General features: G+C 59.9%; 2 protein-coding genes across 2 annotated transcripts in view; one reads left to right on the plus strand and one right to left on the minus strand.

The window, feature by feature from the left end:
* Positions 1–17,294, plus strand: part of NGEF (neuronal guanine nucleotide exchange factor) — a 41,172-nt gene extending 23,878 nt beyond the window's left edge. Inside the window, exons 4-13 of the mRNA XM_033859533.2 lie at positions 3,643–3,803; positions 5,298–5,450; positions 6,725–6,854; positions 8,598–8,672; positions 10,818–10,907; positions 12,382–12,545; positions 13,019–13,174; positions 13,954–14,033; positions 14,782–14,886; positions 16,301–17,294. Of these exons, the coding sequence (XP_033715424.1) occupies positions 3,643–3,803; positions 5,298–5,450; positions 6,725–6,854; positions 8,598–8,672; positions 10,818–10,907; positions 12,382–12,545; positions 13,019–13,174; positions 13,954–14,033; positions 14,782–14,886; positions 16,301–16,491 (1,305 nt within the window). The 3' untranslated portion in view covers positions 16,492–17,294. The remainder of the gene's footprint in view (positions 1–3,642; positions 3,804–5,297; positions 5,451–6,724; positions 6,855–8,597; positions 8,673–10,817; positions 10,908–12,381; positions 12,546–13,018; positions 13,175–13,953; positions 14,034–14,781; positions 14,887–16,300) is intronic.
* Positions 17,295–19,588: 2,294 nt separating this feature from the next.
* SNORC (secondary ossification center associated regulator of chondrocyte maturation) lies at positions 19,589–26,253 on the minus strand. The gene is made up of 3 exons (XM_033859534.2): positions 26,011–26,253; positions 19,864–20,046; positions 19,589–19,769 (listed from the first exon to the last, which is right to left on the minus strand). Exons 1-3 carry the CDS (start codon positions 26,165–26,167, stop codon positions 19,660–19,662), a joined length of 450 nt encoding a protein of 149 aa, XP_033715425.1. The 5' UTR covers positions 26,168–26,253; the 3' UTR covers positions 19,589–19,659.
* Between the last annotated feature and the right edge of the window lie 1,048 nt (positions 26,254–27,301).

Raw genomic sequence — 27,301 nt, forward strand, 5'->3', positions numbered from 1 at the left:
GGGAACTGAGGCTTAGTGGGATGAAGCAATTCTCTGGCTAACTCCAAGGCCGAAGGCTTGACAGCTCTGCTCCTCAGCGGCCTGTGGTGGACACCAGGCCCAGCACGGCCCTCACTGGCTGCAAAACCACCCGGACTGGCCCCTCAAAGAAAGGTCCAGAGCTGCCCGGCTCTTACCCTTGGCAAAGAACCCAGGAGGGAGTTGGGCTTAGTAGTGGCGGGGTTGTGAAAAACCCAGGAAGCGTAACATGACTGTTGGCGGATACCAAGCGGAATAATCCAGCACTAAGCACCGATGGGAGACCAAGCTGTGATTCAGAAACTTCGGGTCAGTCCAGCCGAGCTCCCGAGGATGATGGTCCTGTGTGAGCCCTGCACCCCGACGGCGGGCAGCGCGGGGCCTCCGCCAGCCCGGCCGCAGAGCAGCGGCTGCTTTCGCCAAGGAGGGATTCTCTGCAGTAAGTAACTCACACACACACACACTGACATATACGCAGTCACGCACTCACGCACACACAGTCACACACCTATATACACACTGTCACGTGCTCACACACACCTCTTCCCGTCTGCTCGTAGCATCCCTCACACCCAGCGGGATGCACTTTACTCCTGTCTGCTCTGCCTTCACTGCCCTGGGACGGAAGCAGGGAGTTTGCCGTGTTCACGGAGGAGGAGTCCCGGGTGCCCGGACCAGTGCTCGTCAGCGTTTGCGGACGAATGAATGAACGAATGAATGAACGAGTGAGCAGGGCCTGGACCCTGTCGGCTCCACACACCGTGCAAAAGCTTGAATGACTGAGGGTAAAAATAATATTGATGAGGAAAGGACGACCATATTGATGTGGCAAATAGTTTGGCATATAAAATAAAGACAAACACCCTGGAAAACAAAAATCCACGGGTGACTAGTTGCCTATAAACGGAGAAAGAGGGGGTGAGGTTGTGGCAGATGGGCGCAGCCGGGATCAAGGAGCAGTGATTCAGGCCCAACGCCCGCTGCGTGTCAGCGGCTGAGAGGCCCGCCTGGCACTGCCCGGCGGCCCCCGACCCCTCATCCTCCCGGGGGTCAGGATGGTGATGCTCTCAGGGGTCTGGGCACCTTTCCCACGTGTGATCCCACAGCTGTGCGTCCAGGCGTCGCTCGGGGAGACGTTTGTCTGCGGGGCTGCGTCCTGGGCACGGTGGTGTTTTCCTCTCTCGGTGTCTGCAACACTCATCTGTCTCGCTTTGGGCTGTTTTGTTTTGCTTCTTTTAGTTACATTTGCTTAGAACTTGCAAGCTGTAACAGCCTGACGTTGTCTTAAGAAACTTAAATTTAGCAGCAGGAAAGTGATTTTTGTTGTCAGCATCTGTAACAGAGATGATTCCGGGAACTTCCTGCCCAGCGCGGTCTCAGCCTTGCCCGGCAGGGCTTGGCTGGACGTTGGCAGAACAGAGGGTGGGGCCTTCCGTGCCAAGGCCTCAGCTCTGGCGTGAGTGAGGCCAGCGGGATGTGCTTTGTGTGTTTCGTATCTTTAAGCGGACCAAGCATCTGTGACTCGGGGACAGTTACAGAGAGGCCGCCAGCTCGTTTCAGTGCCTCCTCTCACTGTCTTGAGTGAGGCACAGACGCTAGGGGACCGGTGGGCTCTCCTCTGATGGTGGCCCACGGTCTGTCATTTGTGGGCCACCCTGGAGTGAGCTCCCAACTTACAAATATATCGCTCATTTTAAAGTGCTCTGCCAGGTTGGCTGTGGGTCCGAGCTTTGCAGGGAAGCAGCGGGCCAGGCCTCCTGCAGACGCCATTGAATCCCCGCTCTGCCTGCTCCTAAGTCAGCAGGGGTGGGTACTGGTGGGCAGAGCCCAGAACTTGGAAGAACCTTGGGTTGAATCTTCCACACCCTCCAGCAGTAACTCTGGGGCATTGCTTAACCTCTGCATCCGTTTCCTTTTAGCGAAATGCGAACTTCTGTACGTCCTTCCTGGGGGACCAGTGAGGATGGAACGAGCAGGCGCCTTGTGTGTCTGGAACACATGCTGGTCCTCCCTCCCTCTTCCCTTCCCTGTCTCCCTTCCTTCCACCATCCTTCCTAGCCCCGGCAGCACTAGCTTTCGTGGCCAGAGCCTTGAGCCCTGCCTGGGTCAGGGTTCTGGTCAGTGGGAGGATGGAGGACCCCAAAGGGAGGTGAGATGTGGGGTGGTCGGGATGCTGGGAAGGGACCAGGGCCCCCTACACTCATCGCTGTCCCATCTCCCAGCGCTCCTCTGTCTGTCTGTGTTGTTTCCTAGGGCTGCAGTAAGAAATTAGCACAAACTGGGTGGTAATTTATTCTCCCCCAGTTGTAGAGGCCAGTAGCCTGAAATCAGCGTGTTGGCAGTTCTGCCTCTTTCCGCTTCCGGTGGCTCCCGTTCCTTAGCTTGAAGCAGCATCACTCCAGTCTCCTCCTGTGTCCTCACGTGGCCTTCTTCCCTGTGTGTCTGCCAGATCTCCCTCTGCATCTCTCCTGTAAGGACACCTGTCATTGGATTTAGACCCTCAATCCAGGATGGTCTCCTCACCTTGACATCCTTCACTTACATCCGCAAAGACCCTTTTGCCAAACAGGTTCACGTTCACAGGTGCTGGAGCTTGGCACGTGGACACAGCTCTGGGTGGGCGCACAATTCATCCCACTACACTGTCCCTTCTGGGCAGCCACCGTGGGCCCAGACCTGAACCCACCCTAAGCTGAGGAACAGCAGAGAGAGATGGGGGAGAGGAAGGTGAGGGTGGTCTCAGGGTGGTCTCAGGAAGGGTCATGGGTTTGCTTGAGAGTAAGGAAGGAGGGTGAACCAGCAACTACTGCCCTCGCTTCACAGATGACACGTAAGGGAACAGAGGTCCGGTGAGTTTGCTGTTTCATAGACTCAATAATCAGGTGATAAGCGTGATAGAGAATGAAGGCGCCTCCAGAAAGCTTATCAGGTTATGGATTTCTTTCTCTGTCTTCTTTCTCTTTCTTTTTTCAAAATGAAAATTGCTTTATCAATTACATTATAAAATAAGACCATGAAAGAAACAATATATGCTCATTCTTCAATTTTTAGACAGTTGAAAGGGTAAAAAGAAAAGAGTAAAAGTCACCCCCAAACTCCACCCCCTACTGACACCTGTGGTTGACATTATGGCCTGTTTCCTTCCGGACATTTTTCTGGGCGTGTAGAAGTGGGGTCCTTCTACTGCTGACTCTCTCACCCATTCCGCACCAGGAAACAGTCCTGAGTCACCCTCAGCAGCTGTCGGGAACCCAGCGGATGGCTGGCCCCTCGTGTTTGACCTTGTTCCGTACTCGGACACGAGGCTATCTCCGGCTTCACTCTCGTGAGCGGCGCAAGCGGTCTTGGCCACGGATGGCAGCGCCCTTGCCAACGCAGACCCCGACAGCAGTCTTCCTTCACTTTTAAAACCTTTGCATCTGGGGACTTTCCCTGGTGGTCCAGGGGTTAGGACTCGGTGCTTTCACTGCAGGGGCCACAGGTTTGATTCCTGGTCGGGGAACTAAGATCCCGCAAGCCGTGCATGGCAGCCAAAAAACTAAACTAAAATGAAACCTTTGCATCTGAGAGCGGGGGGGGGAGACGAGTCCTAGGTGCTGACCGCTGGCCCTCCTCACGTCCCAGGCCATGTTCGAGCTGGTGACTTCCGAGGCCTCCTACTACAAAAGCCTGAACCTGCTCGTGTCCCACTTCATGGAGAACGAGCGCCTGAAGAAGATCCTGCACCCGTCCGAGGCACACATCCTCTTCTCCAACGTGCTGGACGTCATGGCCGTCAGTGAGCGGTGAGCCTCCGCCCGGGTCCTCGTGGGGCCCCTTCCTGTCCCTCCTCCTCGCCTGGGGCACGTCCGGGGCTGGCGGCACTGCCTGTTACTCTGGCTTCTCTGCTTTTGTAGGTTTGGAATTTTCTGTAATAAGATGTAACTAAATACATAAACCCAAAGATCTCCCAGCAACGAGGCCCGTCGCGTCCCCCTGGACAGGACGGCTGCCTGCAGGTCCCCCCCGGCCACGCAGGTGCTCCGTGTGTCTCACACAATAAGGCACATCAGTGGCGGGTGTCACGACCTGGTCCGGGGGTGTCCATGCGAGCTGCTCTTTATCCTGACCTCACAAGGCCCTGGCTTGGTGTGTGCGGGGCCCGAGACCCTCTGAGGGCCAACGCGGAGCGCGGTCCTGGATTGACACTTTCTCTTCTCCGGTTGCGTGGTGTTAGCAAGGGTGTGTGGAGGTGGCGATTGGGACTGTACTTCTTTTGCCTAAAGAATGATGGGATGAGCTTAAGTGGAGGAGGAATAGACATCTATTGACTGATTATTGCAAAGAAGAAATGAACTCCCGTCATTCCGTTAGGATAAAAGACCCATTTACCCTTTTCACTGTAGCCTGGGGAGGTTTGCAGCTAAAAGTGCAGAACTCAGCTTTTATGAGCTGGTCCGTCCCCGCCCGTTCAGATGTGAAGTAGCACGCGGGCAGCAGCAAACCCACACCCGTGTGTGGCTCTCCATGGACCCTCCTGAGTCGGTCCCCCTCCACATGGACACCCCACCTTTCCGTTTGCAGCCCCCAGATCCTCGTGGCAGCCCCCCACCTGGTAGGCTCAGGAAGGCGAGAGCTGACTGAGACCAGAGCAGCCTCGGAGACGCCTCGGTCTCTGCTGCTCACCCCCACTGGGGGAGGGGTGTCTATTTATTTTTGTATTTATTTATATTTTATTATGGAAAATCCCAAGCATGCAGAAGTAGAGACACCAGTGTAGCAAGCCCACGCTTCAGCATTAGGTTCACCCACGGGATTGTTCTGAAGCAGATCACCATCGTCATCTCACTTCAACTGTAAACGCATCAGTGTGGACGTAAAAGATGAGGTCTCTCCCTTTTAAAAATGCTCCTAGGGCTTCCCTGGTGGTGCAGTGGTTGAGAGTCCACCTGCCGATGCAGGGGACACGGGTTCGTGCCCTGGCCCGGGAAGATCCCACATGCCGCGGAGCGGCTGGGCCCGTGAGCCATGGCCGCTGAGCCTGCGCGTCCGGAGCCTGTGCTCCGCAACGCGAGAGGCCACAGCAGTGAGAGGCCCGTGTACCACCAAAAAAAAAAAAAAAAAGAAATGCTCCTAATGTCACTACCCACCTATAAAACTGAACAAGTAATTCCGTGATGTGACAGAACGTGCCCCCCTCGCTGGGACCTCCTCCTGTCGTGTTGGTTGGTTTGGTGGAGACATGTCCCGAGTCTCCGCAGCCAGCCAGCCACCCCTAACCCGGCCGCCGCCCGCTGCAGGTTTCTCTTGGAGCTGGAGCGCAGGATGGAGGAGAACATCGTCATCTCAGACGTGTGCGACATCGTGTACCTCTACGCCGCCGACCACTTCTCCGTCTACATCACCTACGTCAGCAACCAGACCTACCAGGAGAGGACCTACAAGCAGCTGCTGTGAGTATGGCTGGGCAGCGGGGCCATCACGCAGGCGTGGCCCCGGCGGCCCCCTCCTCTTGTGCTGACACTGAGCTGTGGTCCCTGGGTCTCTGCTTTCCCAGGACAGCATCCAACTCCGGCACGTTCTGGGGCTTTCGGTGTCACTAGGGAAATGTTGACCCCGGGACAGTCAGCCATGGCGCCCACCGGACCCGTGTCCAGATGGCCGTGCAGAGCTCTGTGAGTTTTAGAAAAGGGAGCTTGAGGCCAAGAGGACAACTCGAGGCCCAAGACGGCAGGAAAGTGGTTTGAACTAGAGACAAGGCAAGGATTGGGGGGAGGGAGTCTTTCTGGTGGTTCTCCAGCAAAGCCCTTGAATTTACTCATCTGCCCATTTTGTAAACTTTCTTGGGGTTTCCGTTGATGAGAGAGTTTTTTCATTAACTTGCCTCTTTTGAATTCTTCACGTCTGTGCCCCGTTTCAACCAGTTTAACCAGTGCTGTGTTCTTAGCACACTCGTGGGCACCAAAGGACTCTAAGTAGTGACCTCTGGACGTTATGCTCCGTTGGGTCTTTCTATCAAGCCGTGTAGTTCACTGGGGATGTTTTAAAGTTTGAGTATTCAGGGGTTTGGGTGTTTTACATTTGGGGTTTGAAACTGGGATTTGAGGGAATCGGGATGCCAGTTTTGAGGACGAACGTTGAGAAGACAGTCACACAGGAGAATAGGATTCTAGATGTTGCAGTGCCCAGGGGTCCACTGGTGTGGCCCGTGAGAGCAGACTCCCTGGGCCTGAGCGCCGTGTCCCTAATGATGGGCAGTCCAGGGCCCGCGTCTGATCTCCAGCAGTGGTTCCCACTGCCCAGCCCGTCTGCAGACGAGACATCCCCACCTGGCAGGAGTAGCACAGGTTCTCCCTGCAGCCGTCTCCAGCCTGCTGCCTGCTCCTGTCATTACGTGGGTTTACCTTGCCACCGTTTCCTGCTGGGTAAATCATCGAATTCTGCATCTGATTCATAGCCTTGGCCACGCAAGGAATTCTTGCCCTCCCACACACAGCATATTTTGCTAAGACTTCATGGGCCTGGCGTGTGAAGTCACTATTGTTATTTGACTTGTACACAAACAGTTTATTTTCCATTGAAAAAAAAGAGAGAGGAGAGAAGAAATCGACGCGTTTTCTGTGCTTGTGGGCTGTCTGGTTCTTAGGGGGTCTGAGGACGGGGAAGAACCCCCTCCAATTTGCGCCTCCCACGAGCCAGAGACCTACTCTCTTGTCTGTGTCCCCAGCCAGGAGAAGGCAGCCTTTCGGGAGCTGATCACGCAGCTGGAGCTGGACCCCAAGTGCAGGGGGCTGCCCCTCTCCTCCTTCCTCATCCTGCCTTTCCAGAGGATCACGCGCCTCAAGCTTTTGGTCCAGGTACCAGCCTCTCTCCCCTGACACACACTTCTCCTGCTGCGGGCTGTTGGCTTTGGTCATTCTAGGCTGGCTTTCTGTTTCCAGAAGTCCATTTGTTCCACAAATCCTAATTAAGCTCCTACTGTGTGCCAGGCAGTGGGAGACTCAGCCCCTGCTTCCACAGAGCCACATTCTGGGGGAGGGTGGGGAGACACACACACACACACACACACACACACACACACACACAACCAGGAAGTGGTCATGGCTGAGGACAGTGAAACAGAGTGACATGATGGTGGTGACTGCCTGCCCACTGCCAGTTGGGGGATCAGGAAAGACTCGGATGAGTGACATTTAAGCTAAGACTTGGCCGACAGGGAGGAGCCATTCATCTGACAGGGAGCTGCTTATGCAAAGGCCCTGGGGCAGCAAGGTACACAGACGGGGCGGCCAGCGGTGAGCTGGGGGAACATGATGGGAATGGGTGTGCAGATGTGGGCAGAGGCTGAACAGGGGCCTAAGGAGCCGGGTAAGACATTGGGTTCTATCCTCAATGTGATGGGGAGTCATTCCATCTAGTTGACGCTGGTAAGAGCTCAAAGCAGCTGCCGTGTGGAGGGTATCAGGCAGGAGGGCAAGAGTGGAAATGGGACTGAGGTTCAGAGGCAGCGCGTCCGAGGGGTGAATGTAGGCGGGGTGCTCCCGGTACACCCGCCAGTTACCGCAGGAGGTAGGGAGGGGCCCACCAGAGAGGAGGCCAGCGTGGAGGGCTTGTGCCCACGCTGAAGAAGCCACAGCACCCTCTGCCTGAGGCCAGGAGCAGGACCTGGTCAGATGGGGTTTTATCCCAATGAGAAAAGGTGGAGCCTGAGCCATCCTGTTCACTGGGAGATGGATTTGGGAGTCGGGGGATGGTTACAGGCAGGGTTGGTGACCCCATGTTGGTGGGGGGGAGGGTAAGGAGGCATCGGAGCTGACTGCGTGTGTCTGGCTTGGCTGGCAGGCAGAGGCGGGGCAGGTGACCGCACAGGGGAGGCTGGGGGCCTGCAGCTGAGGGTCATCCAGAGGTGGGAGGGATCTGGGTCTGGTCTGGAGCTCAGACCAGCATCCATGGGGCAGCTGGGGGGGAGGTGAGCTGTGCTCAGACGCACCCAAACCTCTTCATGGAATGAGAGCAGATCAGAAATATGGGCACGGGGAGAACTGTGAGGCAGAAACCAATGCAAACATTGTAATTTATAGGCGAAGCGCAAGGAAATCCAACTACTGGATTTTATCAATAAGACCAGACTTAACGAAGCCTCAGGGTCGTTGCTCCTTGGCTTCAAACGGCAGTCCCACTGATGCTGCTGCAGACATCGAGCTCACCTCGGGGACAGCCAGCCCTGAGCGACCCTTCCCTCACTGTCGGGCCTCGCCCGCCCCCTTCCCACCGCACTTGGTTGCCTCCTTTGCTTCGGTCTTCGCTGTAAGGAGACTGGGGCTCGGGTTTGGCCCTCGTAGTTGGTCCTCGTGCCGACCTTGACTCGTGGTTATCATCTTAGAGCCGAGCGAGGCTTGTGGGCGATGCTCGGCCCTCGGCTGGTGGAAGGTTCTCCCGCCCTCAGTCCGTAACTGGTGGGGCTCTTTGCTCCGGGATGTTGCAGCAACATGAGGCTGTTTGGACCAGTGCGGCAGGGAGGCTGCCACTGCCAAAGCGGGCGGAGAGGGGAGGAATGGCTGTACGTGCGGAAACTAAATGCAGACTTTGCCTGTGCTCAGAACATCCTGAAGAGGGTGGAAGAGAGGTCTGAGCGGGAAGGCACTGCCTTGGGTGCGCACAAGGAACTGGAGCTGGTGAGTTGTGCTTTCCTGTTTCCACATTTCCCGGTCAGCTGTCTTCCTCCTCTAGGCCCACCTTCCTGTCCTGCCCCCTCCTGTGCCCGTGCGTCTCTGGAAGATGCAAATTCATTTTAGTAGTTGGCAATCCAGAGAGGTCACTGGGTCCAAAGAATAAGTCGGGTGGGCTTGCTTCTCACCCCAGGCTGCTGACGTGCGGGGTGGACCAGGCCGGCCGGGCACTTGACCTGCAGACACGTTCATGGACCCTCCCGCCAGCCCCCGCTCTGTGGCCACCCACAGGCCCAGGCGCTCCCCTCCGCAGCCCTCGGAGGCCCCACGCTTGTCCTGACCTGTTTCCAGTGTCAAAAGCCATGGCTCTTGCCTCCCTTGCCGCGCTCTGAGGCCGGCTCTGGCCCTTCTTGGGCCCTGATGCAGCTCTGCCCTGTGCGCCTCTCCCGCCCCCCGATCCCGCCTCTCCCGGCCCTCGAGCTGCACCTCCTATCCCCGCGAGAGGACTGCCCGGCCCTGCCAAGCCTGGGCTTTTCCTGCCCAGGAGTGGAGAAAGCATCTCCTCTCCTGATCCTCCGAGAGAAGAGGATCCTCCTGGAAGCTGCCGGCAGAGCAGGGGCCGTGCAGGAGGGGTCAGTGAATGTGTCTGTTCCCACGTATTTGTCTGAAAGCAGCGCTGTCCCGTGTGTTTGGCTCCAGTGTGTCCGCTGGAGCTGCGAGCCCACTCCTGGCAGCCGTGCAGGGCCCACTCTGTCACGCTGGTGACCCTGAAATGGACGAGAGCCTGGTGTTGGGAAGTCCTTTCCACTTAGTGTACCAGTGGCAGCAGCTTAGTAAAAGGACTATAGCCCCAGGTGGTGGTTCTAAGCCACATGGAGCCACACGGAGCCATGAGGACTTTGTAGCTTAATGCAGTCTTTTCCCCGCAGGGGCCTCTCCTCGCATCCCTCAATCAGGCCAGTTGGCCTCCAGAATCCTTCTGGTGATTATACCCTTTGGATCCTGGGAAACACAGCACTCCCCTCCCAGCCTAGCTGGGGAAAGGCTGGAGGCTCGAGCAGGCTGGTCAGGGAGGGTCAGGGACCTGCCAGCCAGGCTGCATCTCTCGGGACCCTCTGCCCACCCCTGGAACGCACACACCTGATCAGGTGGGGGCTTCATTGCGGCCCCCACCAGGCAGCTGGCCACACTGGGCCCCAAGGGGTCTCGGGGCACCGAAAAGTGTCTTCTGTTTTCAAGTGCTTTTCTGCTTTCATCTCCTTTTCACTTTCCAGGTATACACTTGCTTCTCATTATTTACCTTTTTTAATAAAGGTGGGTTTTTTCCCTTAATTTATAAAAATGATGCTGAATACAAACAAGTCCACAAACTGTCCGTAGGCAGAAAGAAGACGGTAAAGGTGAGCAGTTCTCCCGCACCCCACTGCCGGCACGCTGGTGCCGGCCCCTCCAGGCCCCTTTCCAGACAGACGCCTGCGCACACAGCTGTATTCTTTGCAGGTGGGCTTGTGCCTTACGGGTTGGCTTTTCCCTCCATTTAGCGCCTGTAAAATTATTGCACTTCTTCGTGGTTTCAGAGTACAGGGTTCTGTGCATTCATGAGCGCTAATCAACCCCTGTGGGTGGACGTTTAGGTTGAGGACAGTTTTTCTTGCTCTGAACGCCACTGCAGGGGACATCCCGGTACGCACGTCTTTGGGCTCGTTCCTAAACGCTGCGCGCCTGCTGGGTGCCGGCCCCTGTTCTGGATCCTGTGCAGATATCATCTCTCGGAATGAGTCCCCAGAAGTCCCAGAAAATGTGGTTTCATTCGGCCCCTTGGTAGCTGGGTTGCCTCCCAGGAAGGTGGGGGACTCTGTGCTCCCCCCACAGTGTGTGACGGAACCTGATCCCCAGACCTGGGGCATTTCCAGTCTGACGGATGAGAAGGGACGTCTTCTGGTCGAAATTTGCTCTCTTAGGTGACATGAGGGGTCGGCATCGATTTATGTGTTCTCTGGAGTTCACGTCCCAGCAAAGACAAGGCCCTGATTTTCTACACTGGAACTGAGACCCAGTTGAGACTGACCAGCTGTGGCCTGAGTGGGCCGAAGGAAGTGGTCAGAGACAGCTGGCTGTGGGTGGCCTGATGTGTCCTCCTTCTCGTCCCAGGTGGTGAAAGCATGCAACGAGGGCGTCAGGAAGATGAGCCGCACGGAGCAAATGATTAGCATTCAGAAGAAGATGGAGTTTAAGATCAAGGTGAGCCCACGCCCAGCCACGCGTCCCGCCCCAGCCCGGCTGTCCTGGAGCACTGGGCACTGGCCGGGCTCGCTCAATGGCTGCCCTTGGGTCTCAGCACAGCAGCACCTCCACCGAGGCCTTCCCTGACCCCTTAGCTGAAGGCCCCACCTGCCCCCAGTCACCGGGCCGTCACATTGGCCTAGACCAGGGGTCCCCAACCCCCAGGCCGCGGACCGGTAACGGTCTGCAGTCTGTTAGGAACCGGGCGGCACAGCAGGAGGTGAGCGGTGTGTGAGCGAGCGAAGCTTCATCTGTATTTACAGCCGCTCTCCATCACCCCCCATCGCTCCCCATCGCTCCCCATCTCTCCCCATGGGTCCCCATCGCCCGCATCTCTCCCCATGGGTCCCCATCACTCCCCTTCGCCCCCCATCGACCCCCATGGGTCCCCATCGCCCCCCATGGCTCCCCATCACCCCCCATCGCCCCCCATGTCTCCCCATCGCCCCCCATGTCTCCCCATCGCCCCCCATCGCTCGCACTACCGTCTGAACCATCCCCCCATCCCCCACCCCCGTCTGTGTAAAAGTTGTCTTCCACAGAACCAGCCCCTGGTGCCAAAACGGTTGGGGACCACTGGCCTAGACTCTCTCCTACAGGGAGTCAGGAGCTGCCTGCTCTCACTTACTGGCTGTGTGACCTTGTACAGTCAGCTCACATGAAGAGTATGACATGGACTGCTCCAGGGATTCTTAAATGTGGGCGATTCGAAAATTCGACGGAAGTTACCGACCTTTCCCCCAACTTTGTGTAAAGCTTCAGGCATTAGTGACCCTAAGGGCCCCGAGGGCTTGGGTTTCTGGGGTTCTGGGCACATGAGCACACGGTACCTACCGAGGGTCCCTGAGGTCATGCTAGGTTTGGGAGCTGAGCCCCAGCTGAGGACGCAGACCTCCGGGCCCCCCACGTAGCTCCACCTGTGGGCCGCGTGCTGGGTGCTGGGTGCTGGGTGCCCGCCCCGGAGCCACAGTGTGGAGACCGGCCGGCCCAGTCTCCTCACCCTGTGGGACCCAGTTCTCCCCTCTCTCCTGTGAACTTGGCCTCTCCTCTGATCCTGCATCACACAGTAGTAGGAGAATGACACACACACACAGGCACCCACATGTACACACTCACACGTGAGTACAGACACCTACAGGACACGTGGACACACTTAGACGTGAGCACACATACGTAAAAGCACACGCAGATACACAGACAACAGACAGACACACATGCCCACTCAGGCACACGTGCGCACGCACACACACACGCCCTTCCGTGTTTGCCCAGCACCCGTCCGTCCCTCCCACCAGCGCCACGCGTGTCCTGGGCCCAGTGCGGGCCTCACACACCATTGCTCGCGGTCATCACTCCAGTCAGAGCACGAGGGGAGCCTGGGGCGGGGGGCGCAGGGGGCACAGCCCTTCTGATGCCGTCCCCCCTCATGCAGTCGGTGCCCATCATCTCCCACTCCCGCTGGCTGCTGAAGCAGGGTGAGCTGCAGCAGATGTCAGGCCCCAAGACATCCCGGACCCTGCGGACCAAGAAGCTCTTCCGGGAAATTTACCTCTTCCTCTTCAACGACCTGCTGGTGATCTGCCGGCAGATTCCGGGGTGAGCGGCAGGCAGGAGGGATGGGGAGTCACCACGGCCTGGGGGCGGCGGGCGTGGTGCTGGGATGTTGCCCAGGCCCTGGATCCGCTTTGAAGACCTGCTCCGTTCTGGTCCAGCCTTGGGCCTTCGGGCAGGTGTATTTCAACGCCCTGAGCTTCCGTTTCCCCTCCGTCTAGCGGGGGCTGTACCCCTAAGGACGTGGAGAGTCCAGCTCAGTGCCTGACGCCTGGGGAGGGCTCGGCCGAGCGGCCCCTGCCGTGTCATGGGTGCCGACCCCTCGTCCGCCGTCCACACTGTGGAGGGCGGGGGCTGGGGGTGAGGGGGACAGGCGATCAGGTGGGGGGCTTCCAGAAGGAGGTGAGGAGTGGCAGCAGAGGGGCCGGCCTTGCTGGCCAGGGTAGAGCGTTTCCTGGAAATCCGAGCCGCCGCCTCCTCGGGACTGACGTGCCTCTGCTGCCACCCTTGGTCCCCAGAGACAAGTACCAGGTTTTTGACTCCGCCCCGCGGGGCCTGCTGCGAGTGGAGGAGCTGGAGGACCAGGGCCAGACGCTGGCCAACGTCTTCATCCTGCGACTGCTCGAGAATGCGGATGACCGGGAGGCCACCTACATGCTGAAGGCGTCCTCTCAGTGAGTGCCCAGCGCCGCCGTCGCCTGCCCGGGGGGAGCGAGGCTCCAGGCCGCCCTGTTCCTGTCCTTCCTCCCCCCAGGCTCTGCCGGGAGGGTTTCTGTGCAGTGTTAGCGTCAGGGTGCGGGGCGAGCACGTTGCTGGGGATGTGTGTGTGTGTGTGTGTGTGTGTGTGTGTGTGTGTGTGTGTGTGTGTGTGTGTGTGTGTGTGTGTGTGTGTGTGTGTGTTCATGTTCCCTTGGGCGTCAGACTCTGGGCGGGCCCCTCTGTTCTGATGAGTTGTTGTAGAGCCCTTGGGCCCGACCGACCAGCGAACCACTGTCAAGGTGGCCTCAGGCCCACCTGCACCTCTGAGCTGCCAGGCCAGCCGCCCTGCAGCCCCTGTGCGGTGCCCAGCAACCCCCAGCCCAGGACTCACAGGTGTCGCCCTGCACATTGCGGTCCAGTTCTGACTGCCTGGGGCAGGGGTGGCGTCAGCCTCTCCCAATTCCACGGAACATGGCTCAGGGCAGCTGGCAGCTGAGGGCTCGCCTCTGGGTTAACTTTGGGGTGTCGTGGGCTCACCCTCACCCACTGACTTTAAAGATGTACCAGGGAGGTTCTATAGTGCTCCGCCCCAGTCCCGCCACTGGATTCCCGGCCCCGTCCACGCCGTCCTGCCGCTGCTCTGTGCCGGGCCCGGGACCCAGTGGCCAGCTTGCTGGATGCCTGGTGCAGCGGTTCCCCTCACATGGGGTCCGTTGCTCTGCGGTTGGGGCATTTGTCCTCCTCCCTGTCCCAGGAGCGAGATGAAGCGTTGGATGACCTCGCTGGCCCCCAACCGAAGAACCAAGTTTGTTTCCTTCACGTCCCGGCTGCTGGGTAGGTGGCCCACTGGGGAGGGGGCACCCGCCGGGTGGGGCAGGGGAGGGTCCAGGGAGCCTCGTGGCGGCCCTGCCTGTCACAGCTGCGTCAGCCTCAGGGGCCTCTGCACTCCGCCTGAAGGGCCTGCGGGGCCGCTGGAAAGACTGCTTCCCCTGCCCGGGGGTCCCTAGCACCCCAGTGCAAGCTTAGTACCCCGTGGAGGACACGGGTGTGCCTGAGCTTTGCAAACGTTTTGATGGTTAATGAAGAAATAAAAGCCACTGGGTCATAAGTGACAGATGCCACAAGGAAACCAAGAGGAATTCGGGCCCACAAGGCAAACGCCAGTGTTCTCTGGGGTGGCCAGTTGTCTGAAAACCTTACAGAATATAAAAGGGCACAAGTCCAGCTGCCTGATAGAGACGCTGCCATCCTGACCGAGCTCACCGAGTCCTGACTGTCCCCAAACTGCTCCCAGGGCCCAGCCCAGGACCAAGCAGCTCCTTCTGAAGTCTCAATAAGAGCCCCTCAAGCCTGTTCATCCCTGTATCCACATACTTTTGTTCAGAACTCCTGGTGCTTTAACGGCCTTTTCTTTGGAGCCACACACCCCTCCCTCGAATGAGCCCTCTTTCAGTTGCTGTGGGAGTTTGCGTTGTCTCTTGGACAGGCAGCGTGCCCCTGCTAACTGCTGAGGCAGAAGTGGGGGGCCAGGGCGGGTGCCGTGGTGATGAGGACACGCCGCTCCCCTCTCTCCTCCCTTCAGACTGCCCCCAGGTCCAATGTGTGCACCCGTACATGGCCCAGCAGCCGGACGAGCTGACACTGGATCTGGCCGACATCCTGAACATCCTGGACAAGACAGAGGATGGTGAGGCCCGGGGGCTGGGTGCCTCTCGCACTCGAGGCTCCCTGCCCGCCCCTCCTGGGGTCTGCCCCAGCCTGAGGGATGCAGTGGAGAAGCAGACAGAAGAGCCGGCTGAGAGCAGGCAGAGCCCAGGGCCGTGCTGCCTGTCTGCTCCCGTAGACCATTCTGCCCCTCATGGCTTCCGCTGGCCTTTTCTCAGCAAAGAGCAGGCATCTCTCCCAGTGCCTCCGCTCTCCTTCCCCGGAGCTGTGAGGTCCGCCTTCCCCCACTTAGCATGAGGCCCAGCTGAGTGCCTGGCTCTATGTCCCTTCCCCTCATCCGGCCCTGGCATCAGCCCCCATCACAGTGGGAGGGGTGATGGCCAGGAGCACCCTGACCCTGACCCTGTATTTGCAACAAGCTTCCAGATGAGCCTGTGACCACCAGGCTTGTAGCCCCACATGGGCCAGAGAGCCGCCCGCCGGGGCTTCCGCCCACTCCTGCTGTTGGCATCAGTGCCAGAGGTTCACTCCCCTCCCCTGAAAAATTGATCCCTTATTTCTACATCAATTGTTCCTAACCTAAATCCCCCAAAATACACAAAGCATCTCCACCCAACCCCATTTCCTCCTCTTTTTCAAGACCCTGGCTGGAAAGTCTCAGGCTGGTGACCTCCAGAGGAGGCCATTTCCACCCTTCCCAAATCGTAGGGGCTCACCCAGCATTGAGAGAACAGTGGTTCCTGCCCTCCCCCTCCCCCTGCAAAATATAAACAGCCTGACACCCCTCCCACATGGCCTGCAGAAGGCGTGCCCCTGGCCCTCGGGCCCCAGGTCTTAGCCCTGCCCCAGGACCTGCCAGCAGGACCTGCGGTTCGGGTCCCAGGCCCCCAGCAGAGACACTGTGATAACGGGGGGTGGGGGGTAGAGAGCTAGGGCACTCGGCCAGTTCGTGACAGCCACCCTCGGCTGACCACCCAGCTCCCGGGAGGCTGAGGCTCAGGGAGGGGCTGCCCAACCAGAGGGTGACGGTAGCATTCACGGCCAGGGAACCACGCGGTCAGCTACCACCCCACCGGCTCCTCAATGCCTCCTGCTTTTGGGGGTGGCCCCTGGGGTCTCCTGGCCTCACTTGGGGCAGCCTAGGATGGTTTGAGAGCTTGGGAATGGGTTCCAAAGTCAATACATCCGGGACACACAGTGGTTCTGCCCCCGCCCTGTGCACACACCACGCCCCCTGGGAGGGCAGCACGTGCCCAGCTCACGGGGATTAACCAGGTCTGGGCATTTCCAGCAATGCGTCTGAGGGCAGGGGACCTCTGGAAAGGCCGGCTGGACCCCTGCGTCTCCCTTTCCTCTGCTCCCCACACAGGACAGGGCGAGGCCCAGCCTGCGCCACTTGGAGAGCTTCTGACCCTCCCCTTCCCCTCCCTACGCAGGGTGGATCTTTGGTGAGCGTCTGCATGACCAGGAGAGAGGCTGGTTCCCCAGCAGCATGACTGAGGAGATCTTGAATCCGAAGATTCGGTCCCAGAACCTCAAGGAGTGTTTCCGTGTCCACAAGATGGATGACCCTCAGCGCAGCCAGAATAAGGACCGCAGGAAGCTGGGCAGCCGAAATCGGCAGTGACCCCTGACCCCGGCCTGGCCAAGGGATGTGGGTGGGCGGGAGCAGGTCGTGGCGGGCAGCCCCCAGCGGACAGCAGAGGGGCTCAGCGGGAAGGGCGGACGCTGCCGCAGGCAGCAGGGTGTGACCCGGGGTGCCTTGGCAGGAGTCGCCCCCACCCCTCACCCCTGCTACGTGGTTAGTGCTCATGTGTCTTGGCCCCTTGCTCACAAACTGCAGAAAAGGGGCCCACGTCTCTCCTCTGCTGCATTTGTAAACGAAAAAGTGTATTTTAAACAGTGTTACACCACCTCTTCTTCTTGTCTCTTGGGAGGGGCAGACAGAGGACGGGCGTGCTCCAGGGCCCTTCCCAGGCACTGAGAGGCCCCAGACCCAGGGTGTCCCGTGCCAAGGGCAGGTGCAAAGGTGACAATGTTATGACCCCTGCACGTGTCCTCTCCCCTGGAAGCTGATAGAATTGGCCAGGTGCACAGATGGACCACCCTTGCCTGATGAACTTGACGAGTGTCCTTTGGTCTCCGACTCAAAGGACTGAGAGCCCAACCGCCTCTGTCCACCTCCGCCCCAAGCCTCCGCCAGTCTCTGGCTGCACGGCCAGGCCTGCCTCACGGCCACCAGAGCTTGGCTGAGGGCCCACGCCGCCTTTGGCTCCCTGATGGGCTGGATGTAACTCGCATCTTCTGGCCCCTTGCGGAGCCCAGGTGTTATAAAGAAATGGTCACTGCATCCTGTATGGGTTATGGTTCCAAGAAAAGCAAATGGCATTTCTGGCTGCATTAAAAGAAGCATCATGTATAAAATAAAAGAGGAAGGTCTACTTTTTATTACCCCTGTGCGCACAAGAATGAGGTGTTTCGGTCTGGCAGGGAGAGAAGAGCCCCCTTCAAGCCCAGTGGAGGAGGTGTGTCCCAGGCAAAGGGCTAAGGAGGCTTCCGGTGGAGGAAGAAACAGCCGGGGGTGGGGCCTCAGGACGGGAGTGGCTTTGGACCTCTGCTTGTGGAGGGACTCCAGAAACCGGATAAGCTGTTTGAGGCAGTGGGGGACACCCTTCTGCAGGTTGAGAAGGCAGGTTTGAACACTGTGGGACAGAGATGTCAGTGGGTGGTGGTCCCATAAGGGATCTGACCACCAGGTTTGGGACTGCGGCTTCCCACCTGGCCAGTCACTGGCCTGGGACACTTCTTCCCACCTCCAGAGGCAGCAGCCAGTTACTGGAGGCTGCAGCTGGCCCTCAGAGCCACCCGACACCCGGCTCTGTCCTGGAATGTGGAGGGCCTTGAATCCCACCCCGCCCAGCCCTGCCTGCCAGGACACACTTAGAAGCCCAGGATTTAGATCAAGTGGGACGTTGTAGCATCTTCCCACAGGCCACAGCACAGCCCTTGGCGTTCTTGAGACCTCAGACCCTTTGAGAACTGGATGACTCCCTGGAAGATGCATACGTACGCAACATGCTGGTCCAACTGGAGAGGGACCCCCCTGGTCCCAGTGAGGGGCTGATGCTCTTGGGGCCTCCTTGCTGCAACCCCAGGGGAAGCACCTGCACCTGAGTTTCCCAGGAGTGAGGGGATGGGGAGAGGGACCATTTCGGAGTCCCGTACTGCTCCTGGCAGGGTGGGGCTGGGGAGGGGAGCCGTCGGTCCTGGCCAACGTATCTCGCTTTTCTTTTTGGAGCTGGGAAACAGCATACTGACTTGGGTCACCTGCTCTAAGTAGGGCTTCAGCTACTGCAGGTTATGTGTAATAATGTAAACAGTTTCATGAAAACCAGTCAGTTTCATAACAGTCTTTTATAAGCAGAAACTTAAGCCATGATGTGTTTTGGGGAGTGTGAGTGGGTACCACGTGTGGCCACCTGGCGTATCCAGGAGAAAACTGGTCTTAGCCAGAACAGGTAGTCAGGAGCTCAGAGAAACCAAGGAGGCCAAAACAACTGCTAGAGACAACGGTGAAAAAAAAAGAGGAACAGCTCACTCCACCAGCACTCACTCAAAAGGATCCTCTTGTGGCCCAGGTGTTAAACCATCAGTGGGGTTTGCAGACAGTGCTCCCTCTAGGCCTTAGGGTCCTCACTCCAAGGGTCCTTGGAGGATGGGGACAGGACGCAGTTCTGGCTTCTTTCCTGCTGCACCCAGAGCAGGTAAGCCACTAATTTAAATCCCTCTCTCTAAATGATAAAAGTTAGGCTTCCTGGGAAGTATGGAAGACAGAGGGCATGACCAAGGACTCAGTGCCAGGGCCAAGCTGGGGCGTGGCACGGCTGGGTGGTTCCTCACCCCTCATTCAGCTGCCATAATTTCAGGGTTGAAGTGAAAAGAGATGAGCTTGAAAAGCCTTTTTGTTTTCTTTCTCTAAACAAAAAGCCGTCCTGCGTGGGGTTGCCCGCTCTGCCTGAGGCTCCGCGAAACCCCCTGCACAAGCTTACACAAGCCAGGGGAGGGAGGCGGTCTGGGGCTGTGGGTTGGGGAGCCAGAACAGGGGCCCACAGCACCCGGGATTCACCCCTCTGCTCATTCGCTCCTTGGGCTCCCCGAGGAAGAGGGGCCCCCAGGAGTCCTGAGGGTTCAGGTCTGGGGCTCAGAGCCTGCAAATAGCGCGCTGCCTGCCAGAGGCAGAAGACGCCCCCCACCCCCAAAGTCACTGGCCTCTGGCTGGGGAGCCGGGACAGCCCACGGTCCCGCGGACCCCACCATCACCCAGCGAGGCGCAGAAAGCAGGACGGCGGGCCCAGGGCAGGCCGCTGCCTCTCCTGCCCTCGGGGCCTCACGCCGGTCCGCGCTCGCAGCGCTCCAGGGCCGGAGCTGAGGGGTCTGCAGAGGGCAGGGCCCGGGCAGTTTGCGGGACGAGCAGGGGTCTGCGGCACGGCGACTCCGCGCTCCCAAGGCCTCGCCGAGAACTCTGGCCAGAGAACTCCGCACGCCCCGCTCACGCACACCGGCGGCCTCCGGCGCACGCGCATCGCGCACGCACCCGCGCTCCTGCGGGGCCCCGGCGCACGTGCGCTCACGCACGCGCGCGTATGCGCGCCTCGAGCCCCGAGCACGTGCACGTCGCCTGCCCCCACACCCCCACCCCGCTCGCCCACACACTCACGCGCGGACACATGGAGACACGGGGGCGCGCACCGGGGGTGGCGCCGAGTCGCGCGGCGGCGCGGCCCCTTTATTCGCTTCAGGAGGCGGAGAACTTTCTCAGCGCGACGACCACGAGCGCCAGCACCACGCAAGTGGCCAGCAGGGCGGCGATGACGATGGCCGCGATGGCGCCGGGTCCCAGCGAGCCTGCGGAGGACGGAGGGCCGCGTTAGCCCCGAGGCCCGGCCCCCCTCCCACCTCTTCCTCCCGGCCCGCCCGGACCCCGCGCCCCAGCCCGTACCGCCGCCCTGGTCCAGATGCTCCCGCGCGGTGCTGTCCTCGGGGCTCGGCGCGGCGGTGGGCGCGGGCGGGCCGCTGACCGCCGGCTCCCGGGCGGGGCTGGTGCTCTCCACGGGGCCTTCTCCCGACGGCAGCTCGGCGGGCTCGTTCCACAGGGTGGGCACGGGCTCCTGCGGGCCCTCGGCTGCAAAGCCAAGGACAGGTGTGGGGGCCTGGGCGGCAGGGCCGACGGAGACGTCGCCCCCGCCGTTGACCGGCTGGGAAGGGGCGCTGAGTGCCGGGCTCTGGGGCACAGCGCGGTGCTTGCCGCTTCACAGGTGAGGCAACGGAGGCCGAGTGGCCCACGTGTGGCCCCAGAGCCTCCGCTGGGGTCAGGCCACCCCTGCCATGAGAGGACAGGTTGATGGGGGAGGAGGGCACTGAGGGACCAACAGGCCCACTCGGGAGGAAGCTGGAAGAACTTCGGGCTGGCAGCGAGCTTCAGGGCAGGGGGGCGGGGGGAGGCAGGGCACTTCGACACCCAGCAGAGCCTGGGGCCCCCCATCTGAACTGCTGGGCTCTGTAGGTCCTGGGGAAGTGACACTTGTAAAGGGTCCTTTCCCCGCACCCGCACAGGGCAGCCCCAGGGCAGCCTTCACCCTGGAGAAGGCGCCGAGAGGGTGAGGCATTGCCCTCTCCAGGAACCAGGGTTCCTGCTCAGCGCGGCCGGTGAGCAAATATGGCCCACTGCCGCAGGAGGTGGAGAGGAGAGGCCTGCCCCACACCCCAGGGGCAGCCGGCCCCACACCCCAGGAGCAGCCGGCCCCACACCCCAGGGGCAGCCGGCCCCACACCCCAGGGGCAGCCGGCCCTGCTGCTTCTCGGCCCTAACCTAGGCAGAGTGGAGCAGCCCCCAGGGCCTGGGGTCTAGCGCCTGCACATGCGTCCACGCGCCCCCGAGTGTCTGAGGCTTAGAGCGCAGGGGCCTCTCTAGCCTAAGAAACTGTGATGCCAGCACGTTGCTGCCTCCAGACAGAACAGGGCCAGAGGGGTGGGCAGGGGTGTCTGTGGTCAGTGTTAAGGGAAGCCCCAGGAAAGGGTAAGCCCTCAGCCCCGCACTAGCTGGGGCTCCGTCAGCACATCAGTCTCCGGGCAGCGTTTTCTGCAGGAGCCTTTCTCTGCTCATGGGTTGGGGGTTAGCAGGATTTAGGGTACCCAGGGGCCCCAGAGAACGAGAGGGACAGGCTGAGAGGCCTGCGTGGTAACCCCAGGCAGCCCACACCAACTTTGCTCCCCCGTCAAGGATCCTAGCCTGAGGAGCCTCGCAGCAACACCCCAGCCCTGAGTGATCTCCCTTGTGAGCCAGGGATGCTAGAATGGGCTTGCCAGGCATCACAGCGCACCGTCTCACTGATACCAGCCGCTCTGTGGTCGGCCAAGAAGACCAAGGCTCAGGTTAAGCTGAGGTGGGTGCTGTGCTGGTAGTTACGTGCTGCTGGGGATTGAAGCCCCGGAAGAGGTCGTGCTTCCCGAGAAACTTCCTGGGAAGTTGTGGTTCCGTCAATACAACCCTGGCCAGCCCACCTGCGGTCCCTGGGGCACGTTTCACACTTGGGGGCTCCACCCCTGAGAGCTCCCCCAGAGCACAGACAAGCCAGACCCACACCCTGCTTCCAGGCTCACCAGCTCCTGGAGAGGGGCCTGCTCTGGGAAGACACAAAGGTACTTCCAGGGTTCTTCTGCCAACGTGTCCACCCGAGGCAAATCATGAGTAAACAGCCAAACCCAAATTCCAGGGCAGCCTTAAAATAACTAGGCTTTCACAAACGTTAAGGTCACGAGAGACAAAGAAAGGGTGAGTTGTTGTTCCAGGTTAGGGACTAAGGACTAAGGACAGCACGACGCACCGTGCGTTCCTGGGTGGAACATTATGGAGTCCACTGGTGAGCTATGAATAAGACTGTAGTTCAGGTGACAGTGCTGCGTCAGTTTTCACTTCCTGGTTTGGATAACTGACTCTGCCTATGTAAGAGAATGTCCTTGTCCTTAGGAAGTATTTAGGGACAAAGGGGCATGATGTCTGCAACTTAACTGTCAAAGGTTCAGCAATCAGATAGGTAAGTGAGTAAATAGAGACAGGAAGACGGTGAGAAGAGCAACTATGGCAAGATGTTGGCGGTCGGTGAATCCAACCGAAGAGCCTACTGGAGTTCACTGGATAATTCTTATACTTTTCTGTAAACTTCAGATCGTTTCATGACAAAATTTTACAAGGTCCCCAGCTCCCAGGCCCTGCCCCTGGTGCCTCTCCCAGGCCTCAGCTGGATCAGTTCTGAGGCTCAGCTTACAGGCAGGGACCGCTGTCATATTCCCAGGCCTGTGCCCCTTTTCAGAAACAGCGCTGGCAAGGAGGCCTCTCAGGGGCAGGAGGCCCCTGCACCTGCTGTGTGGAAGCCTCCCTCTCCCAGGGCCCAGGCTGAAGCAGTGCTGGTGTGTGGGGGCCACCCCCTGTGAGGAAGGGGAAAGTGACTCTGTCAGGCCTCCCTTGTCACTGCCTGGAAGGGCTGGGGTCTGCAGCCTGCAGCTGCCATGGAAGGCTCCAGGCCCTAGGCATGCCTGCCTCAGGCTCTATGGGGCTGAGCAGAAAAAAGGCCTGGGTCTACCCACCGCTTGGCAGGCCCTGAGGTCTAGGGCTCACAGACTGCCTGTCTTCCAGATAAATGAACAAACCACTGGTCCCCACTTGCTCGCCACACGCCCAAGACAGAGTGGCAGCCAGGCACCTCCCTGTCCTACCACCACCAGCCAAAGCTCACCTCCAACTGCCGGGCCTCTGGCCAGAGAGGCCAGCACAGGGCTACTGGGTATCAGGGCCAGCCAACCTGGTGGCATCCAAGGAGTCAGCCCCAAGCTCAGGAAGAGGAGTGCCGGGCTCCACACCCCCTGGAGGGCAGGGGCTCACTCCCAGGAACTAGTGGTCACCCTCTGCCCTTTGCCAGAGCCCGGGAGCCATCTCTCGGGGAGAAGGGCCCTCTGAGCAGGGTACTTGGAGACCCACCCAGACCTTCTCCCTGTCTGCCCCCAGTGACCCAGCCTCACCCTGTTCCTCCCCACAGAAGCCTGGACCCTCCCTGCCAGACACACCAGCCCAGGCCCCCTCATCCCTGCTGTGCGCACCCCCTCCCGCCCCTTCAAGGCTCTGCCAGTCTCTGAAGCTTGATGGGCTGAATCCATTGGCTTCCAATCAGGAGGGCTGGGTCCAGATCCCGGCTCCACCACAGCCTTACCCTGGGACCACCGCGGACTGCCTTGGCCGCCGGCCTTCACTTCCCGACCTGTGGAATGGGAGGTGGACCGTGCCTCTCGCAGCCCTCACAAGGTGGTGACTGCTGTCACGGCCATCGTCAGCTGCTGCCTCTGCCCTAGGGCCTTTCTGGCCTGGGCACCATGGCCCTTGCCCCCCTGTGGGCTTTGCGCCTGCTGTAGCTGACCATCGCCGGGAGACCCCCAGGGGCGGATCCGGGCTTCAAGGATTCATCTGCACCCACGCAGCCAGGGCCCAGGGCCCAGCCAGCTCCCTGCCAGCCCAGGCGGGTGCCCCAGCAGCACACATGGGCCAGAGCCACAGCCTGTGCTCAGTCACCAGCCCTCCGGCAGAGGAGGTGCAGGCATTTTCTTGTCCTCGTCTATGTGCCTCCGTATTCTCTCAATCTGCTGTAGTCAGAGGGGGAAGCCAGTCTGTCCCCCAGATCTATCCTTCCTGGGAGCCATGAGCAGAAGCCGTTGTCAGGGAGCTTCCCCACAGCAGGCCCCATCTGAGGAGGGGGAAAGATGGGGGAAAGAAATGCCAGGCAGAGGGACTGGTATGCGGGCAGGCGTGGACGGCGAGCAGAGACGTTAAGCGAGGACGGAGAAGGGAGGACAAGGACCGGAGTGAGCAGCAACCGGCAACTCCGCGCGCAGACTGAGAGGCCCGGAGAAGTGGGCGCCTCGTGACCCTGCCACGGGCCTGGGCACCGTGGGCTCTCCTCCAGCCCCACCGCCTTTCGGTAAATAAACTTGTTTAACGCTCAGTCTGACCACTGGGCCCGGAGGCCAGGCGCCCAAGCTCACAGACAGCCTTTGTGCGGCCGTGAAGGGCCTTTTCATCCCTGCCCTGGCCTCCCGCCCGCTCAGCCTGGCCTGCTCCCCCCACCTCGGTAGCTGTGGCCACGGGCGACCCACAGGGAGGGCAGCAGGCCGCTCCCTTCCCGCCGGCCTGCTCAGGACCCCAGCCCAGGGAGCAGCAGGCCAGGGGCCTGTGGGGCCTGCTGCACACCTGCTCTGAGCCTCCGGCCGGGGGTGGGGCGGCCAGGAGCCTCCCGAACCCGCTCCCTCCCAGAGCGGCAGGGCGAACCACAGCCAGCCGGAGCCCCAAAGACTCCGGGGTGGGGCTGGCCTGCCTGCCCTTGGTAGGACACATGGAGGGGACTCGGGAGGTGAGGCCAGGTGAGGTCCCGCTGCCGCCAGACACGAGGCTGTCCCCAGGCATTCCTGCGGCGGCAGACGCAGCCCACCCACCCGGGCTGTGTGTGCACAGTCTGGTCCAGCGCCTCTGGCCGGCAGCCTGGCTGGGAGGGCTGGCTGCATGGGGACCAAGGAACGACAGAAGCTGCCCACACGGCCCCAGACCCCGGGCAGACGGACGCCAGCACCTTCACCTCCGCCCACTCTGACCACCAGGCGGGAAAAGCTTTTCACTGGGGTGGGTGGGGTATAAGGGAGCCACGGGAGACGCCACCCCACTTTAGATCACTTCCCCGATTCCCTGGGCACCACACCCGCCCCCTGGCTTGCCCAGCTGTCCCCTCTCCCACCAAAAGGGAGGCTGGATGCTTTCCTAGCCGCATGAGGAGGTGCTTCTGCCTGAGACTACCCTGCACCCAGCAGAGCGGCTGGGGATGTTTTCCTCCTAACATGCGCTGAGCGCTACCAGCTGCCTGGCCCGTCCTGAAAGCTCACGTGTGTGAACTTGGCAGACCTACAGGCTCCTGCGAGAGAGGCAGAGGCGCTCTGGTTATCGCCATGGTACAGCAGAGGAGAGGCACAGAGAGGCTGAGAAACAGCGAGGAGAACAGGGCCAGAAACGAAGCCAGCCTGCAAGCTTCTTCCTAGGGTGTCTAGAGGGAGGCCGGCAGGCCCACAGGCTCCTCGCCACCCCACCCCGTTTCCTCCCGTGTTCGTGCCTGAGTGTGTGACCATAAGGGTCCCCCCGGCCTCGCATCCCCCAGCAGCTCTCCCAGCACCACATCCACACGATGGTATCACAGCCTCCCTCAGATCCACAGACACTCCCCCGAAACCCATGCCGTGGAGGGTCTCCAAGGGGCCCCCCCAGCCGCACATTTCTCCAGCCCCAGGACTGCCCTCAGGAGCCCCGAAACACCTCCCTTTGGCCCACCTCACGGCCATCAGAGATGGCTTTCTTCCAGGAGAAAGACCACCCATGACCCGTCTGTGCCTTTTCTCGCTCAGGCTTTGAAGCCCCACAGCTGTGCCCAGGACAGGGGCTCAGGTCCCAGGAGCCTGCCAAGCCAAGCCTGGTGGGACCCTTCTCGCCAGACCCCAGACCCAGCCATTTTCAGCCTCAGTCCAGCATCCTCATGGTTTTACAGAGGGGTCTCTCGCCCTGTGCTCCCTCTGGAATTTTTCCCAAGATGGAAACAGTACCTGGGTCTTCACTCTCAGAGGACATTTCAGAAAACCAGCAGAGAAGGGCTTGCAGGGCTTGACAAATAAATGGTAGGGCTGTGTTCTTACATCTAGGGGCCTGGGGCCTCTGCCCCTCAGCTGCTTGCCTGGTGCCCCCTCCTGACTCCCAGATCTGAAGGCCTTCAGATTTTAGGGTGCTGGAGTAATCCCCACGTACCCCAGGCAGCTAATGTCCCTGGCCCTGCTCCCCAAGTCACCCTCCTACTTCAGAGGTCACCATCTCTATGGCTAACGATTCCCTGAGGCCTCGGACGCAGCCGCTGCCAGCCTGTCCTGGGGGAGCCCTTCACAGAATCACCCCCAAACTGCCACCCCATCTCCTGTGAATGGCCTTGCTGGTGGGCATTAGAGATTCTGGCCTAAGGTACTTCTTAGCCTTGGGAGGCTGGTGGTAGCAGAGCCCAGGGGGCACCCTTACCTGTGAGCACCGCAGGGGCCAGGACCCCGGAGAGGAGCAGCAGTGCCATGCGCAGGGCCAGACAGAGCGCCATCCTGGCCCGTGAGTGAGCGCGGCCGGCGAGCGGGATGCACGGAGGATTGAGCTGGTTAACTTCAGGGCAGAGGGAAAGAGGCATCAAAGGGCTGGGAAGGGTTTCATCAATGCAAACTCTGTCCTCCTGGGACACCGTGCCCGCCCCCCACACATGAAAACACACACACACACACACACACACACACACACACACACACAGCACAGCTTACAGAACTGACGGCTTTCCTGAACTCTGCAGCAGCCCCACCCTCAGAGAGGGAAAGAGGAAATTGCTCTTTCCCGCTCTCCTCTCTCTCTCTCTCTCTCTCTCTCACACACACACACACACACACACACACACACACACACACACACACACCCCTGGGCCACTGAAAGTGAGAGAATCTCAACCTCCATGCGCAAGACTCACCCAGGGAGCTTGATAAATGCAGATGGCCCTGGCACTTTGTTTCAGTGGGTCGTGGATGGGCCCAGGAATCTGCATTTTAGTGCTCAAGGCCCAGGCTTGGGAGACTCCAACCCTAGGCTGGCAGCACTGATGAGGGCCAGGTTCTGCTCACGTTTGGGCTCTCGATGCCTGGCAGGGAGTGGGCACACAACAACCCTTGTTAAAGCAGCATTTTTCTTTTTTGTTTTTTGCAGTACGCGAGCCTCTCACTGTTGCAGCCTCTCCCGTTGCGGAACACAGGCTCCGGACGCGCAGACTCAGCAGCCATGGCTCACGGGCCCAGCCGCTCCGCGGCATGTGGGATCTTCCCGGACCGGGGCACGAATCCGCGTCCCCTGCATCAGCAGGCGGACTCTCAACCACTGCGCCACCAGGGAAGCCCTAAAGCAGCACTTTTAAAGCAGTTTCCATCCAAACCTTCTGGCAGCTCTAGTCTCTCCAGAAAAACTCATGTCATAAAACGCCTTGTGTCCCTTCTTCTTGCTCTCTGTTCTCCTAGGTACCTGGGACTTGAAATACCACCTGTGTGTTCATGACACACATTTCCGACCCAGTTCTGGCCCAGAACTTCAGCCCCATCGCCCACTGCCTCCCGGACAGCCCCAAGGGTACCTAATGAGCATCTCCAACTTAACGTGTCCAAAACAAACCTTGACTGCACTGCCTCTCCAGCCCTGCACAGTAGTTAAATCCCAGTCCCCCACCTTCCAGATGTCGTGGCCACATAATTAGGGTTCATCAGAGGTCTCTCTCTTTCCCTTGTCTAAG

This window comes from Tursiops truncatus, chromosome 7, assembly GCF_011762595.2.
Source record: "Tursiops truncatus isolate mTurTru1 chromosome 7, mTurTru1.mat.Y, whole genome shotgun sequence".
Classification (NCBI taxonomy): domain Eukaryota; kingdom Metazoa; phylum Chordata; class Mammalia; order Artiodactyla; family Delphinidae; genus Tursiops; species Tursiops truncatus.

Coding starts and splice junctions, on each gene's coding strand:
- SNORC (XM_033859534.2), bottom strand. CDS start 26,167: ATGCCTCTTTCCCTCTGCCCTGAAGTTAACCAGCTCAATCCTCCGTGC. Junction 20,047..26,010: donor GGCCCCTGCGGTGCTCACAG/GTAAGGGTGCCC, acceptor TTGGCTTTGCAG/CCGAGGGCCCGCAGGAGCCC. Junction 19,770..19,863: donor GCATCTGGACCAGGGCGGCG/GTACGGGCTGGG, acceptor CGTCCTCCGCAG/GCTCGCTGGGACCCGGCGCC.